This window comes from Triturus cristatus, chromosome 11, assembly GCF_964204655.1.
Source record: "Triturus cristatus chromosome 11, aTriCri1.1, whole genome shotgun sequence".
In the NCBI taxonomy this organism is placed as follows: domain Eukaryota; kingdom Metazoa; phylum Chordata; class Amphibia; order Caudata; family Salamandridae; genus Triturus; species Triturus cristatus.
In genome coordinates this window covers 159,361,497-159,380,067 of record NC_140594.1, presented here as the reverse complement: position 1 = coordinate 159,380,067, position 18,571 = coordinate 159,361,497, and the positions used below count along the sequence as shown (strand labels likewise).

At 43.8% G+C, this 18,571-nt stretch overlaps 1 protein-coding gene across 3 annotated transcripts in view; it reads left to right on the top strand.

Annotated features, from left to right (window-relative positions):
• The window catches only part of B3GNT4 (UDP-GlcNAc:betaGal beta-1,3-N-acetylglucosaminyltransferase 4), a 141,193-nt gene extending 123,449 nt beyond the window's left edge, over positions 1–17,744 (top strand). For all 3 annotated transcript variants that reach the window (XM_085632778.1, XM_085632776.1, XM_085632779.1), the window contains exon 2: positions 14,500–17,744. In XM_085632778.1, the coding sequence (XP_085488904.1) occupies positions 14,532–15,623 (1,092 nt within the window). In that variant the 5' untranslated portion in view covers positions 14,500–14,531 and the 3' untranslated portion in view covers positions 15,624–17,744. The remainder of the gene's footprint in view (positions 1–14,499) is intronic.
• Positions 17,745–18,571: the final 827 nt, after the last annotated feature.

Below are 18,571 nucleotides of genomic sequence, written 5' to 3'. Positions count from 1 at the left end.
CCCTAATATTCACACCTGTCATCTGCGATGGAGGTCTAAAAGCAGAGGCTAGTCTTTCCCCGCATTATAGTACGCACACCTGTCATCTGAGAGAGAGGTCTTAAAGAAGAGCCTAGTCCCTCCTCAAACCTACTACACAGTCCCTTTCCACACCCTACTAAACACAGCCGTCATCCTAGAGAGAGGTCTCAGCAGACAGGCAAGTCCTTCTCTGCACTCTACTACACACACTTGCCATCTGAAAGAGAGGCCAGTCCATCCACACACCCATAACCTGAGTGAGAGGTCTCAGCGGAGAGGCCAGTCTCTCTCCACACACCCTACAACGCAGACCAGTCATGTGAGTGAAAGGTCTGAAAGGAGAGGTCAGTGACTCCACACACCCTACCATGCGCACCCTAATCTGAGAGAGAGCTCTCAGCGGATAGACCAGTTCCTCCACATACTCTACTACGTTCACCCATCATCAGAGAGAGGTCGGAAAGGACAAGCTAGTTCCTCTACACTCACTACTATGCACAGCTGTCATTCGAGAGAGAGAGGTCTGAAAGGAAAGGCCAGTCCATCCACACACCCTACGAGGCACAGCCATCATGTGAAAGCGGTGTCGGAGGAGATACCAGTCCCTCCCCAAACAGAACTACCAGCATCCATCATTACAAAGAGAGGTCACAGCAGAGAGGCCACTCCCTTCACACACCCTACTATATACTCCTGTCATCTGAGGGAGGGGTTTGAAAGGAGAGTCCAGTCCCGCCCCAAACCCTCCTACTCACAGCCAACATTACAGAGAGAGGTCTCAGCAGAGAGGCTGTTGTGTAGTTCCTATATTACCTATACAGGATCTGCACGTTTCGGATAACATAAACTGTGGGTTTGGTGGCAGATTCTGTGCACCCCCACCGGATACGTTGGCCTGTCTGTATCAGCTAGCTCACAGTGCCACTAGAATCTCCACTTTTTGGGGAGAGAATAGTTTCTGGCAACCTCGGAACATGACAACCGTGAACCCTCAGGATCATGGAAACAATATACTCCTTTTCGCTCAGTCACTCGTGCTCACTCAGTTGTCTGAGATACACAGAATAAACAGTCTGGGCGTTCCAATAAGAATTTATTGAACAGTTGTTATTCTAGTGTAGAATAGTTGAGCTGCAACAACCATTAGACAGTAGCAGAGATATATGATTAGCAGTACTACGAAAGTAAAGGGATGGTACAGTTCTGCCATTTTGCAGTAATCATGAATATATACAAGTACATAAAATACATGATAATAAGTGCGTACTCCTATAATTCCTCCCTAACTAGATGTACCTAAATTTACCTAGCATCTATGTAGGTGTTATGCCAAGAATCCCTATAGGATCTAGTCTACCCCATTACCTAAGAATGAGAATATGGGACCCCGTCCTGGTCTCGAGTTGGACACCCCGCGAGGGATGTTAGACGACTGCGAGCTGTAGTGTCTGCATGCAGAGACCTCAGCGGCTCTGGTCAGTGTGTCAGGCGGGAAGTCACGGTCTCCTCCGTCTTTCTAAGCAAGACATGATGTATTTATACTCCTAGGTCTCCCCAGGGGTCCTACCTTGCTGTGTTACTGTGTCTGCCTAAAGGATGACATCGGGCCTGAACTTTATACAGAGATATTATACAGGAGATGTTAGTACTGCTGTGCTTCCAAGAAGCCTCGTGCATAATGTATGAGATTCGAACTAGGGGAAAAACCCACGTTCTGAATGCAGCGTTGTATCTAGGTAAAAGGTCAGTCCCTATGAACCGTTATGTATGTAATATAGGGAAGGATATAGCTGAAAGGTTGCGATGTTGCCTGCTCCTATATACGGTACCTTTATGGAATAGAACAAGGCCATTCCCTCCACACACCCTATTATGGTCGCCTAGCATCTATGAGAGAAGTGTCGGGAAACAAGCCAGTCCCTCTTACACACTACTATGTATACTGGTCACCCTGAGGAGAGGTGTCCGGGAAGAGGCCAGTCTCTCCTTGCATCATACTATACACTCCTGTTCTAGTCCTGAAAGCTCTGAGTGGAGAGGCCACTTTCTCCCCATACCCTAGTAGTGGGAACTATAAAGTATCAGTACTGTAATGAAAATGTGTGACCTGCTTGTCTCTGATGAAAACACTACCTGCTTACACAAGCACCAAAATAGCGCTTTATTAAAAAAATAAAGCAGAGTTATTTCCGCTGGTACGCCTAGAACCTGCGCTGCCACAGTATCTCCTGGAACAAATGATGTTGAACCCCCTGTAGAGTTGTCTAGCTCCGCAGCACGGGCCAACTCTTGCTTCATCCAGTTTATCCCACCCGGCCCTCAAATGGCAGTGGTTTGTAGTTCCAGTTGCATGTCCAGTGTTTTATAGCTGTTGCTCCGGAATACCCAGATGTACTCCAACAGCCTCCCGCGTGGGATTGAGGCAAAAGGCACACTAAGAGTTTTAGAACAGAGAAATGCTCACTTGCTAGGAGTAGCATTTCTAAGCTAATAATGACAAAACCACCTTTACCACAGCAAAGGGTTTATCATTGGGAATCTAATGATAGGAAATATTATGACACTGCTCTACTGCAATTCACTATTGCAGCCTGAAGCAATTTCTACCATTTTTCCATGTTAACCTTTGGCTAGTGAAAACACACAAGTATTCCTGCCTTTCACCTACTACTTGCTTCATCCCTCGGGACATTCCCTAGGGGAACTGTAATGGTAGTAAGAGGTCCCCTCCGGGGGGTCTAGTGATTTGGCAACAAGCCTGATCTTACATGCCATTGTGCACACACTGTCCTGCATTGGCAGGCTGGATTCATGTTTACAAACACCATAGGCGCCAGTGCGCAGACCGGCCTTCAATGGCAGGCCAGACACATTTAAAGACCCCCATCGGTGCCATTGTGCAGCCACCGGCCCACAAGCGCAGGCTTGACACATATTTTAAGACCAACCTAGGTGCAAGTATGGCCTACAGTTGCCTAAAAGGGCAGGTTGTGCACTGGGTTAAAATAACCATAGGTGCAAGTGCTCACCAATAACCATAGGTGCAAGTGCACACCCATCGGCCTGCAATGGCAGGCTGGTGACATGTTTTACAAATGTCAGGTAAGCATCATTTCCTAACTTGGGTAGGAGGGGTGCGCACACCTCCCCACTGCCTTTACGGCAGGAGAAACAGCATGATCCAGGTGGTGCCCCCTGGAAAGGGCCGACACCCTAGGTAGGGAAAACCCACATGGGGGTTCTTCCCTACCCGGGCAGAGAACACACGTGTACCTACCCAGCTGCCCACCTACCACAAGCTCCACCCCTCAGGGCGTAACCTGAGGCTGCTCTGGTGGGTTGGCTGAGTGAGAAAAGTCAACCTTAGAATTATAGATGTTTGAAAGGCTCTTCTGGTAGATGGCACAATCCGTGTTGCGTTCCTCTACTAGCCAGTGCAGTACCTGCCCCGGGCATGTGGAGTACCTTTTTACAGGGCACTTGTCTATATAAGACCTAAACCAATTGCGACTCTCCTATTATGACTAGAGAATCTGGATTTAATTAAAGACTCGGAGGCTAACATTATGCATATCACTTTTAATGCAGACCCAAGCAGCCACATACATCGTAAAGCAAAGGTTCCACAATAGAACATTAGCAAGCTGATAAAAGGCATGAGCACATAACAATAAGCCTCTTTTAAATGTGGAGAATGGAAAGAGAAGTCCCATAAACTTTAAGGAGAGACAATAATCATTCTTTAAGCCATCACGAAGAAGAAAAGATGAACGTTGAATGAACTGGTTCGAAGTACAAAACCAAGAAGTTATCAAAGGTTATTTGAAAAAAGGAGATAAAAAATATGAATAATCCAAGGAGGGTAAAAATTGGTGATGAAGTACATGTAAGAGAAAAAACTTAAGCATTTATGATAAACATAGCAATAAGCAAAACATGAGTACATAAAGAAATGTATATTGAATATGTAAACAAAGACCAAAGGGGAGGGTGGGAGGGATAAGGTTAGCCTCCGAGTCTTTAATGAAATCCAGATTCTCTAGTCATGGTAATAGAATCGCAATTTCATTACAAGCCTGCAGGCTACCATTATGCATGTTGGTAGCCTTGTAAGGCCACATCAGACATATGAGCGATTGGTTTGCAATCGTAATGAGCAAAAGTTCTAGAATTAGACCAATCAGCTGCTTTAAGAATATAATCCAACTTTCCTCCGTACCAGAAGGACTTACTGGCCATTGCACCTCTGATAGAATGTGGTTTAAAAATATTCAGATCGATACCTACTAGGTTCATAACAATCTTAACCCATCTAGCAATAGAGGCAGAGGAAATACCTTTGTGAGGCTTAACGAAAGAGATAAGTAACTGATTCACACCAGAGGGGCGAAGAGCATTCATTCTGAAATCATATTCTTTCATACAGTCTACAACACAAAGCGCTTTGTTTAGATCAAAACGTGGGTAGAAGATAGAATCAGACATAGTCTTGGTTCTTCTATACACTTCAAATTTGACTCCAAACATGTCATAGGATCTATAAGATATCAAGAGCTTTAACATCAGAGACCCTACGGCACCATATTAAACAAAGTAGTGTAGCGAGTTTAATGGAAAGTTTCTTTCTGTTCAAGAGAGAGTTATCAGGCCAACTAGAGAAAAGACCAAGAATTAATTTGATGTCCCAGAGAGATTAGTACTTGGTTTAGGAGGTCTCCTTAATCTAATACTTTTAAGAACTCTACAAATAATGGGATTTTTACTTACCGTTGATCAGAGCATGGCCTGCGGAAATAGCCGATCTATAACAATTGATAATCTGTAACTAAGGCCCCTTTCAAATTGTTCCACCAGAAAGTTATTTATATCAGCGATAGGTGCTTCCACGGAATCCAGGTTCCTTTCCAGGCACCAACAAAACCAGACTTTCCAAATGTTATTGTACCGGTAGAGTGTACCAAGGGCCCATGATTCACCGAGAAGTGTTGAAGCTGTCGACGAAAGTCCTGCGAGATCATTGTATCTCCTGACACTCTCCAGGCAAGAAGGCTCAAACTCCCTGTTTGAACAAGAGGGTGAACTTGACCGTCTATGTCTGTGAGAAGGTCCGCGAGGGAAGGAATTAGGAAGGGAAGATCTTAGGTCAGTTCTAGGGCAGTTGGTAACCAGGCTTGGGATGGCCATAAGGGAGTTATCAGGACAATGGAAGAGCGTTGATGTCTCACTTTCTGCAGGACTCTCTGGATCATGGCAAATGGAGGGAAGGCATAAGCGTTGATCCCTTCCCAAGGTTGGAGAAATGTGTTTACCGCTAGAGCACCCGGGTCGGGCATCCAGCTGTAATAATTCTCCAATTGGAATGTTAGTCTGCTCGCGAAGAGATCGATTTGGAAAGGACGCCAAATTGTTGAGGGAATCGAATACAGACGTGTTGAGCTTCCAGTCGCTGTAGTCTAAGAGGAACCTCGAGTTCCAATCCGCACAAAGGTTGGATTTCCCCTGAAGATATTCCGCTCTCAATGAGATCTTGTGTTCCAGGCAGAACATCCAAAGTTTCTTGGATAAGTTCGAGAGGTCTTCCGATTTGGTACCTCCCAAGCGGTTTATGTAGGTGACAGCGGACATGTCCATTTTCAGAATAACTGATCTGCCTTGAAGAGTGTTTGAAACTCATCAGAGCATAAAGACCTGCGGTTAACTCCAGGTAATTGATGTGGTGAGAAGATTCTTCCTGAGACCAAACCCCTCCAGTGTTCTGATCCAGGAGACGGGCACCCCAGCCATGAAGGCTCGAAGTTGATTGCAAAACAAAATCTGGCGCCGAACAAAAGATCGCTCTGCCGTTCTAGGCGTCCAAATTGTCTAGCCACTAGGTCAGCTCCAAAATGGCCTCCTGGTTTAAGCAAACACTATCTCCGTACCAGAGGCCTGATCTCAGAGCCCTTGCTTTTATCCTTTGAAGGGCTCGATAATTTAGGGGGCCCGGAAAGATAGCTTGAATAGAAGAGTGAAGACCCAGGAGCCTGGCTAGTTCTCTTAAGGATAGATTTGGTTGCTTTAAGACATGTCTTCTCTTTCTTGATTTTGGAAATCTTCTTTGGTGGAAGAAGGCAATTTGTGGTGTCTACGGTGAAACCCAGGAATTCCATAGTCTTTGAGGGGGATAGTATCGATTTTCTCCTTGTTGATGATAAATCCCAGGTTCTCTAAAAGGTCTACTACAGTTTTCAGGTCTTGAATAATTTGAGAGTGATCTTGAGACAGGATAAGGATGTCGTCTAGGTATACGATAAAACGAATACCCTTTTCTCTTAAAGATGAGGCGACTGCTCTCATTACCTTGGTGAAACACCAAAGTGCTGAGGAGAGGCCGAAGGGAAGAGCTTGTAATTGAAAAAGACGGTTCTTCCAAATAAACTGAAGGAAGGGTTGATGTTCCTCGGCCATTGGAATGGTAAAGTAGGCATCCTTCAGATCTAATTTGACTAACCAGTCCCCTTCCAACAAAAGGTCTCTGAGAAGATGGATGCCTTCCATCTTGAAGTGTCTGTAAACAAGGTATTTGTTGAGTTCCCTCAGGTTTATGACAGGTCTCCAACCTTTGTCCTTTTTTTCTACAAGGAAGAGTGTGCTTATAAACCTCCGCAAATCCATAGGGACTTCTATAATTGCACCATTCTGAAGCATTGAGGAGATCTCCTCCTCTATTATTTTCTCTTGAGCTAAAGTGAGGGGAATTTCCTTGAAGTGAATTTTGAACTGGAGTTTCTGTGAAATCTATAGCAAATCCGAACACGATATTTAAAACCCAAGGGTCTTGAGTGATGAGTTTCCAGTTCTGAAAAAAGAATTTGTCTGCCTCCCACCTTTTGGTGAAGAAGAAGGGGAAGGATAAAGGATTGTAGTACTCCCTCTGAGGGTTGGTGTCGGTAGACGCTTCTCTCGCTCTGAAGCTTCTTGAACGGAAGCCCCTTCCTCTTGGCAGGTAGAATTAAGGCTGATTAGAGGGTTGGTATCCTCTTCCACCGTAACCTCTAGATCTCGAATAGGGCCTGCGGTTGAAGCGGCTGGAAGATTGACCCCTTCTTCCGGCCCTGCCAAAAAGGTTGTTGGAATTGAAGACCCTTTTCATATTCTGATGGGCTTTGTCCAATGCCGTGAAGGTAGAAACGTATTTACCTAGGCTTTTAATTAGGTCCTCACCAAAAAGCAAACCCTTAGGGTTGAGAGAGGGTTCCTTGTCAGCTAAGTCACTTAGTTTGGGACTAATCGTAGTTAAGACTACTCTTCTCCTCTCTCAGTTAAGACCTGCATTTGCGTTGCCCAGCAAAACTAGGGCCCTTTGACTCCAACCTCGAATCATATGGATGTTCAGTGGAGAGCCATTAAGATAGCTGTCTTCAGCAGCATCGATGATTTTAGCTAAAGGACCTAGAATATCCAGGACCCGGTCTTGGTAGATTTTAAGGAATCTCTCAACGCTTTCTGGGATCCCTAACAAGTTTGAAAAGATATGTTATTAGTTCGGGGTCGAGGCAAACCCTACCCTCGATCGAAGGTCTAGAGCATTCTGCTCTTAAAAGATTGAGGGTCTCCCTCTCCAAAGGATTCCTTAGCCATTTTGCAATAAATTTGCAAACGTGATCATGGGGAATCCACTCTGAACTCCTGGGATGTTTGATATTAAAGGGAGAAAACATCTCCTCTCCCAGGGGGTCAATGATAATGTCTTTTGAGGAAGGTAGGTTATCCTCAAAGAGGTGGGAATCAAGATCTTGCTCGTCCTCATTTAGGTCGAGGATATATTCATCCGGAAATTCAGAGGCATTATCATGGTCATCGGCATGAAAGTTGTCGTCATGTCCAAATTGGAGACCATCACAATATATGTATGTCTTTTTTTTTTTGTCAATTAAGGTCAGGTCAATAAAAAGGGTTAATTAGGTATTGGATATAAGTAGCGGTACAACAAATCGTCTTCACACGAAGAAAGAGTTGATCTGCGCATGGAGCAACTGCCTTTAGGCTTGAGCGCGATCAGCTGTTGCTAGTGTACGGCGAGGGCGCTGGCTGGGAGAGAGAAAGGAGCCTTAGCAATGAGGCGACGCTGCGCGCGCTTTGCCAAGGTCCATTCCTTTAACGGCGCTCGATCAGGGAAGCGCTGAGGGAAGAAGGATCTCGTCAGAGACGACCCTGGGAACTACCGCGTAGTGTAGGGGGGTAGTAAGGGTAGATAAGGCTGTCCGTAAATAAATCAATTGCGGTGAGGGGCGAGGTGAATGACGCGCTCCGTGTGATGTAAGCCGAGACGGGCTTTAAATCAAAAACAGTGAAACGGAGAGTTCAAAGGGGAGATATAAACTGGGTGGCATGGGTGAACAAATCTGCACGGTCGGGAGCCGCCCTCCATAAATTGGAGGTCGGGTGACCGAGTTAAGGATTAGAATAAAACATATAATTAAGCATAATAAAAAATACAGTAAAAAGATAGATATACAGCAAGGCTATTAATTAACAGGCAATGACAGAGTAAGATATTTTTAAACAATCATTGAGGACAATTAAAGCAATAAAATGAGGAACTTATCTGCTTGGAGACGCATTTAAAAGAGGCTTATTGTTATGTGCTCATGCTTTTTATCTGTTTGCTAATGTTCTATTGTGGAACCTTTGCTTTATGATGTATCCGGCTGCTTGGGTCTGCATTAAAAGTGATATGCATAATGGTAACCTCCGGTCTTGTAATGAAATCGGGAAAGCACCCCTTCCTGGCATGTGTAGGAAGGAGATGTGCACTTTCACGCTGCAGTACAGTGGGAAGTGCCCAGCGTCCTGGGGCCATGAAACGAGAGTCTGCAACAACTAGGATGAAAAGCAAAAGATTTAGGGAACTAGTAAAACAGTAGGCTTAGTGCCCGCAACAGAAAAGTCGCTAAACTACAATGTGGAGACCTCAACATTTCCTGTCACAAAAAGTATCTGATTTGGTAATAGGGTAGCAGTGATTTTCTGGCCGGGGATCACTGGCCACCCAGGGAAACCTGCCAAATCCAGAATTTCAGAAAACAAGACTCCCAGGAGAGTCCAAGGTGGTATACCCCGCATGGATCCCACAAAGTTTTCTTACCCACAATGCCCTGCAGTGGCACAGCGGACAGAGCAGCTTACTCTGGCACACAGGGCTTACTGTTTGATCGCAGACGCCTGCTCAACTCTGCATCATGTGACTGGGCAATAGCTCACTTAATCGCCCCGACGGCACCCACAGCCTTGAAACCCTTAAGGGGTTGATATGTTTGCACTTTACAAATAGGAATTATTATAAACCAAGGTCAATTCAGTCTTGGGGAACGGCTTTCATTGACCCTGCTTTGAATTGTGCCTGCCGGGGACACTAAGCCAAGTCACACAAGCAGCATTTTTATCGGGACAAGTGGGGGAACGCTAGGTGGTAGGAATTTTGTGGATCCCTGAGGTTTACGGACATTTACATTGTAGAAATACAAGGAAAATTTGCAATTTAAGTTTGAGATCTGCAGGGCATTGTGTGGAAGAAAATTTCATGAGATCCAGACTGAGCACACCATCTTAGACCGCTCCAGATGATTAGTTTTCAGAAATGCCTGACTTTGGCAGGTTTCTCCAGGTGGCAGCTGGCCCGAGCCCGAAAGGTGCAGCCATTCAGCATAGAAGTAGGATGATATTGGGACTTAACCCAACTTTCCTACCCGTATGTAAAAAAATAAAAACCAAAGCATTGAAAATCAAAATTTCCCTTGACAAAAAGATGGGGTGCGTTAGTCCCTAGGGGCAGCAGAAAGAATGATCGGGCCATATTGGAGGTGGAGGCTAGGCATGATGTGTGGGCGGGGAAGCAGTCCACCTCACACCTTGTAGCAATACTTTCTGCCCCTCTGACTATGGCAGAATGGAGTTAAAGACCTCTTATCTGCCCTCCCCCTTTGAAGTGTAGGAGGCAGAAAAACTTTTGCTGGTCAATTGAGAGATACGGCTAGCCCAATGTGTGGCGCACAACATCGCCCATTTCTCTGAGAAAAAAAATACCACCGCAGGTAACAACCTATCTGTCCCTGGGGGGGGATAGAAAGTCTTTTGGGCCTGGGGGGTGCAGGAGAATTTGCCCATTGCTTGGGTGGCTGGTCCCCATTTAGTTAAATGTAGTTATCTTAACAATCTGGCATGGATCCGGCCCTCCAGGACCGTCTTGGAGAACCCTGGTCTATACTATCCATTGTGGATCATCTGCCACTTAGTTCTCTCCACTGGAGCTTACAAAATTTGTATCTTCTAATACCGGTTAGAAGCCTTAATTGGAGCATTTTCAATGGCCAATCCAGCATGCACTTTTTCACGTTTGGTAATAATAAAATATTGCGGTTTGTTTTTTATTGACCAGGTTTGGACTTAACATGATTCATCACTTGTTGGCGGTCCCTAAGGGCTGGTATAAGGATTGCTCTCTGGAAACCTGTAATTACGATCTGGATTTGAAACAGGATGCCATGCTTTTTATAATGTTTTGCCGTTTTCATATGAATCGGCAGAAAAAATATTATTCTATTTTCAAAAGAGCAACACTTTATTCAGCGCACCCGCTTTCATTTTTTGTTTGTTTTTTGTTCTCATATCATCATGGCACCTGCAAACTCAGGCTGTCACATACTTGTCATCTGGCCCCAACCTGCTGCATTTGCATTGGCCCTACCGCACAGACCTGAGCCAAGTGACCCTTCTCACATAGTGGCACCTCGGTTCTGCTGGCTTCGGAAGAAATTGCCCCATATCCTATTTGGACTATATCCTATTCAGCCCTCCAGATAGACCCTCTGTATCCTACCGGCTGGCCCAGTGCACTGTTTTTAGCCAGTCTGTTGCAGAGTAGGGTAGTGGATCCGTCCAATGCTTGCAGATCTCCCTTTTGGCTAGGAGTACAAGATAAAACAAAAGACCCCTCTGTGGACTACTTTAAAGGTTTGCACGACATCATGTCCACACAACAGGATAAGCTCAAGAGTTGGATTTACACTGGCCCCCAATATTTCCTTGACAACTTTAGCGACATCCTCTGATCACAGAGCAGGTGAAGAACAAATGTTCATTATTAGTTTTTAGACGACCACACTGCCTACATCTTGGAATCTGATCTTCCACAAACTTTGCAACCTTTTGTGGGGTCCAGTACAGTCTGTTGAGGGTGTCAAAATGATTTTGCTTCAGATTGGCTGGCTTAACCACCGAGTAGATCATCATGAGAGACTCATGCCACATACGCTGTAACTCCATGTGCTGAAGAGTCCACTCCCATACTAGCTGGGGTGCCACAATTTTTCTATTCTTCGCCTCTAGAAACTTCCAATACCAGGTGACTACCTCCTTATTCTTAGGCCTCACATTCTGCAATATACTTCCCAGATTAACACCCCCTGCACTGAAGACACCCAGGTAGCAATTCCAACCCTCAAGGGAAGGCTCAACCCATCCTGCAGACACTGTGGGGTACCTGGGGAGTCCCAAATGGGAGAGAAGTCCGAGTAATAGCCAATGTCAGGATCTTCCTAACTCTAAACCATAGTCCACACAGCCTTTAAAACTTTTCATCGTACTTTAAAAAAAAATATTGGGGCACCAAACGTATATAAGAAACCTGTAGGTCCTGGCTCCCTAGCCATCTCTGCTAAAATCACCCCCCAAGTTGAACTGTCTGGAACTCCCAGAAGCATCCTACAGTTTTTATACTGAAAGACCATACAATACAGACTCTGGTGTGAAGGGGCAAGGCACCCCTTCACCAACCTACGCCTCAATTTTTTCACGCCAGCATTGCCCTCCTCCCCTGAAGCCCATACAAAGCTTATTTTGCCCTGAATGTTATCTGTAACCGGTTTTGGAAACCCAAGCGGGATGCTGTTAGAGATACTTCAGCTTGAGGAAGATCGACATTTTATCAAGTTTACTCGCCCATAGATTGTTAATGGCAAGTGCCTCTATCTAGCGAGTAGGACATCAACCTCCTTTGCCACCTTTCCTACGTTATGCAACAGAACTACCTCCAAGGGATTGACATTAGCTATCCCCAAATACTGAATCTTGGCCCTTACCTCCCTGGTCCAATCTGCCACATTCCACCACATAACCTGTGGCTTGAAGTGGTTCATTAGATAACCCAATAAGGCCTCAAACTCTTCTGCAAACCTTTCCACCATAGGAATTGTCCGGACAGTGTCCGCTATATATACAAGATCGTCGGCATATAGCGCAGTCTTATTGTTATAATGCAGAGCATAGAAGGGAATTACCTGAGCGTCCCTTTTAATAACTGAGCAACAGCTTAATATAGATGTCAAAGAGGAGGAGGGATAGAGGGCAGCCGTGCTGCATGCCTCTTTGGATATCACAACTCCAAGTCAGTGACCATTAAACAAAATTTGGGCTACGAATTGCCCTGTAGCTTCTGAAAGATCGTGATAAAACAAGAACTAAAAACCATCACTGCCAAAACCTCTCACAAGTAAGCCCAGCATACTTGATCAAATGCTTTGGCTGTCTATTGTGAACACTGCCAAGGGAATCTCATGCCTAGTGGCCAGATCAGGGGACCCAAACAACTGCTGGGTAAGCTTGTGTATCTGTCTCTTGGGGACAAAGCTCTTTTGGTCTGGATGTATTAACTGGGAGGGGGGGGGGCTAATCTGGCCAACCTACCAGCCAAATTAGTCATAAAACCCATAGAATATGTATTCAATTAAGAAATTGGCCAGTAAGAATCTGCTTTTCATAGGGTCTTTAGCAGGATTTAAAATCTAGACGATCATGGCTTGCTTCCACGAGTTGGGGATCTGCACATTCCCATGATATATTAAGTTGAACAATACCTCCCACATTGGAAAAATCTCATCCTTTAAGAGTTTATAAAGCTCTGGGAGGGAATGGCGTTGGGACCCACCACCTCCCATTCTTGATGCGTGACAAATGCTCCCTGATTTCCTCTTGGGTGATCTGTGTCTCCAAGCACTCTCTACCCCCGCCGCAAGCCTGGGAAGAAGATCACTACCCCTCAACCATTCCCTGAGCCTGTCCAGATTTGGGAATACCTGTTCTGTATACAGTGTGAAGAATAAAGTGACCAGATGCCCCTGCATTTCCTCAGCCCGGTTTTCAACATCTCCCTGGGAATTAACAACCAGTTCCTTGATAATATGTCTGGATCTCTCGACCTTCGCCTTCCACACCAGTAATGCATAGGCTCGCTCCCCATACTCAAACTGTCTCATACACCTAGCCTGCCATCTTTCCCTATACTTCATACCCAGTTTGAGTTTAAACTATAACGGCACCTCTTCCAGCTGCTTCAATCCTCTTTCCCTGTCTAGAACAGTATTTTGCGCCTGCAAAACTGCCTCCAGTACCCCATTTCCTGCTCTAATCTAGCAAGCGCTGCTCGCTTTGACTTGTTTTTAAAATGCACCTGGCTTTGCAAAACCCCTTTAATGAAGGATTTAAAAAGATCCCAGATTATTCCAGGAGGGACTGAGCTTTTTTTTTTTTTTTAGGCAAATGCCACCCCTACATCCAACAGAGCTCGATTTACTGTCCACCTTCAATCCAGTATGTTACCTGGGCATTGGAGGAGGATAGCGACAGCAGAAGGATCTAAAATGTGCCCAGGCAAATGAATGACTTCTCTAAATCAGCTAACTCTCAATCGCCAAAAAAGTAACCGAGCCTTGAGTAGTGACCATATTTTTGCTGTGGAAAGTATACCCTCTCGTCGGGCCCTTTAGGTGGCTGCATACATCCACCAACCCCAGGACTTGCAACATGTTTCTAGGAGCCTGGCTAGACCTAGGTGTTTGAGTGCTGTCTCTCTGGGACGACCTATCTAGAGTGGTGTCCAGTAAGATGATAAATTTGCCCCCGAGAATCAACGGGGCCATCAGCTCAAACAGATTTCACTCAAGGTTAGATGTGTATTGGGGATAATCTGAATTCAGACCATAGAACCCTCAACGCACAAACTCAAACCTGCCACATCTCAACTCTTGTAGGTGGTCCCTTGCAGGTATATCTCCTTTTTGAAAAAGTGACCTCCACCCCTGCTCCCTTCCTTACCAGGATCACAACCCACCTGCTTCCATGTGTCATGTTTTTAGTTGGTGCTGTTAAATTGAGGAACTCGAAAGATTTGCTATTACTAACTGTAGATTTCATTTATGTATATAATTCTACATTTTATGAAAAATGATTGGTTTACTGATGATTGTCATTTATGATGTATTTTATTAAGATGAAATTGTGTTATCATTTATGTTTTAATCAAAAATTGAATAAAGACAGTTAATTGACTGAAATATTGCTGTTTTCTGATGAAACCCTTACTAATAGCACCAAAATAAATGTTTGTGCATTAGCTGAAAAGTGGAAATTCTTCTAACAATCTAACTTTTATACACCACCCAGGCCTGAAACCCCTCCTTCCATCTGCAGCAGAGATGAATACTTGGAGAAGAGGATGGTTGCTGTATGTTCTGTTTATTTCTCTCTTCGCCTGCGTTGTATTTGTAAGAAAAGAAGCGAAGCCATTTGTGACACCCTTAGTCTCACGGTCACCAGCAAGACAAAGACCCACTGTAACGTTTTGGGGAACTCATCCCAAAAAACCCCTAAGATGTTTTCCAAATACAACAGCCGCAAATTCCTCATTGGGCCTCCCAGAGCCACATCGCCTCTTCCTTACTTACAGGCACTGCAGAAGCTTTTCAGTTCTCTGGAAGCCCCAAAAATGTGAAGAAGACACATTTTTGTTATTGGCTATTAAATCCTCACCGGTTAACATTGACCGTCGCATCACCATAAGGAACACATGGGGAAAGTACCGAAACATCAATGGCCAGCACATAAAACTAGTGTTTTTATTAGGACAGACAGATGTCAGAGTTCAGGCACATTCTTTGTACAAACTGATAGCCTACGAAAGCCGAGAATTTGGAGATCTCATCCAGTGGGAATTTGTGGACAATTTTTTCAATTTAACATTAAAAGAAATGCACTTTCTCCGCTGGTTTTCAGAAGATTGCTTTAATGCCAAGTTTGTGTTAAAAGGGGATGATGATGTTTTTATTAACATTGTCAATATTATTGAGTTTCTCGGAACGAATAACCCAGAAAAGGATCTTTTTGTGGGCGATCTAATCACCAAAGCCCGTCCTATTAGAAACAAAAAGGTCAAATATTTTGTGCCCGATTCGATGTATAGTGGGCAGCACTACCCTCCATACGCCGGGGGTGGTGGGTACCTCATGTCCAGAAGCACTTTGCAACGTCTGCAAGTTGCGGCTGAAAACACAGAGCTCTTCCCAATTGATGATGTGTTTGTCGGGATGTGCCTGCAGAAACTGGATGTAACGCCTGTAAATCATGCTGGTTTCAAAACATTTGGCATCCAAAGACCTTTTAATCCCTTCGACCCTTGCTTGTACAAAGAGCTGATGGTAGTTCACAAACTCAACCCTACTGAGATGTGGATTATGTGGAGTTTGGTAAAAGATAATGGCATTCGGTGTGCTAGATCGAGAACTCCCTAGCCAGAAAAAAGGTTTGGGACTCCTGTTTAATGTGGATGAGGAAAGTAAAACTCCCGATGGAGAGTTTGGGAGAAATCGACAAGGACGATATTTGTTTGAGAATGCAGCAAGTACTTTGAGCAAGATGGGAGAAACTTTCATATGATCTGGAACTTTTTCCATTCATTGAAGAATTTTGCATTGTTTTCTCTTAATTGTTTAAGTTATTGCATTGTTTCCCACAATGGCAGCGGCAAACACTATTATTGAATCCCTTGACCTTCCCTGACCGTCAACAGATCATTGTGTTGAGGCAGTCGTTGGTTCAAACATTGTTTGTTGAAGTATATTGGTTATCTCAAGAACGCCTAGCCAAAGCCTGGCCAAAAAAATATGTTGGATGCGATTGTAGGCTAAGTTAGGCCATGGTGACCTACTTACCATAAGGCACCATGCTTAAACTAAATATCAGACCATTTTCCATTGCAGTGCTGTGCTATGTGTTGAAATTCTTCTGTTGCAAGTGCCAAGTTATGTCTTTACCAGTGCCTACATGACCACGTTCTTGTGTGCTACTTTGTGAAAGTGGTGACGTGTACAAACCACTCCCGCCTCGGCTAATCGGGCCTACAAACCAGAATCTGTGTCCTGTGTTTTTTCAGGTAATGTGTCATGATTCAGAATGATGTAAGCCAGTGGGAAGTCAACCTGTTCACCTACTGAAAGTGGTGTGCTACTATTGTTTTCTTGTGTGTATTTATTTTATCTGAAGTAGGATTTAACGAAAGTATAATATGTGTAATTGTTTCTTTCATCCTTGGATGTTTTTTAATACTTACTTTAAAAGATATCTATTTTGCTCACCTATGCTTTCTATATTTTCTTTATTGGGGATATCTCTCTTGTTTGGTTTCACCTCTCTGACTTACTAGATGCTGGTTATGTAATGTTCCAGTGAAGCCGAAGAGGAACGAGTGGTGAAAGTTCAAAGTGTGTGTGTGTGTGTGTGTGTGTGTGTGTTTTTCTTAGGGAAGACCGTTTCCAAATCAAAAGCATTTTCCAAACATTAGCACTATTTTAGAAAGGAGAATACATTCAACCAGCAACATAAAATTGTGCTTTAAAGGTGGAAAAACGTTAGTTTCCTGTTATACTTTTAGTACAATGCCAATGTGAATTCCGTAGAATATGCTGGGTACAAGCCCTCAATAGTACCCTAACTTGCAACTCGACAGATGTGGTTTTTTTGTTTGTTTATTTTGTTTTGTTTTTTAAGATTACTGACCAAGTTTGCACCCAAGTATGGACCGAATTATGAAGCATTTTCTTAATGTTGGACTCCTTTACGAAGTGATGCTTTCCCAAAGCACACTTGGTAAAGCACCCTCACTTACTCTGAAGCTTTTCTTGCCGCAGATGGTCTGTTTCAGTATCTGCCGCACTGGTACCTCAAAATAAATAGTGCGTCAGATCTGGTATGGTACCATTTTATTATTCAAATTTGGTGTCTGTCTGCACTTTGCAAGAAACATATCTTCTTTTTTGAGGTCCTCTCTCAAAAACATTGGCATAATTTAAAAAAAAACATGCTAATCTTTAAAACAAAAAAGGTTCTTGAAATTCGCTTAGAAAATGTAGTTTTTTTCTTTCCATTGTTGCTTTTAGGTACTGTGTGTCCTGAGGCACCTAAGTAGAGAGCATTTCCTCTCATTAAAAAGGTAGAACTATAGCACTTTTCTAGTGGCGAGTGATTTTAAAAATAAAATGGGAAATGGGGGTAAAGTGTTTTGAGGTCGAATTAAAGATTTTTTTGTATACAATCCTGTGAAAGGCAGTTATGTATTAAAAGTTGCGCTTTGGAACCAAATTTACCAGCAGCGTACTAACACTGTAGGAAATTAAACTGCCCGTCATTCTTTGCTACCGAGATAAGTCATCCGGCACAAGATCTAATGCAGTCCAGCCATTTCAAACTAGACCTGTTTATTTATGTCTGTGTTGTGAAACATTCATTTTTCTACGTTTACTGGTACTGTATCAGTTTTGAAGAATGTGAACCTCGATAAACATGGCAAGAATGTGCTGAAAATTGTTAATACTGTTAAGAAAATATTTTTTACTGCACAAAATAAAGTCATAATTCTAGTATCGAGTGTCAGTTCATTTTATTGCTCAGATTGTTGAAAAAAAATAACTTTGTCTCAGGTGACTTTGAACTTTGCTTGGAATTTAATTAAGAACATTCTTCAGTGGAGCAGTCTCCTTTTGGAAAACCAGCCCATTATGTATTTCCCCTACTTCACAATGTGTGCTCTGTATCCTCCAAATAGGAAAGGTAGACATTTTAGATTCTTCAGACTCCGTCCCCCCTCCATTGCCCCCCCCCCGACCCCCCCCCCCCCCCCACCCGGGCGTTAAATGTTCCTGTTGGCTTATATTTCAAGTAATGCTGTTGTCTTAAAAATAATGAAGTGTTTATTCTCCGGACACACTGCATTTTCGTTTAAAGTATTATTTAGAATTTGTAGTGTGTGCTAGTTGTTAACGTTTCTAGGCGCTTTAATAGGAAAAAGTGTCCTGCAGATGTGGATAAGGCAGGGGAAGCACAGCACACAAAAAGACGGACAGAAGTAGGTAGCGATGCCCTGTTTCTCATTGGAATCGGTTAACATTTCGATGCAGCAAGTGTCAAGAAATTGTGATTCGTGTATGATGGTTGTTACTTGAAAATAGTTTATTTGCTCTTTTATTGAAGCATCGCGTTGCTATATAATAGGGAGCTGGGTCCCAGTGAAGACATGCATACAAGGAGCACGTGCTTAAAGACGCCATCCAGTTTTGAGGGAAAAATAGTTTTTTTCAGCCAGTTTTGCATATATAACAATCGCCAATAGTAAGCATTCCAGAGTGTTCCTTTGTAAGACGTCAGTCTTGCATATACAATAATCGCCAACAATAAGCATTCCAGA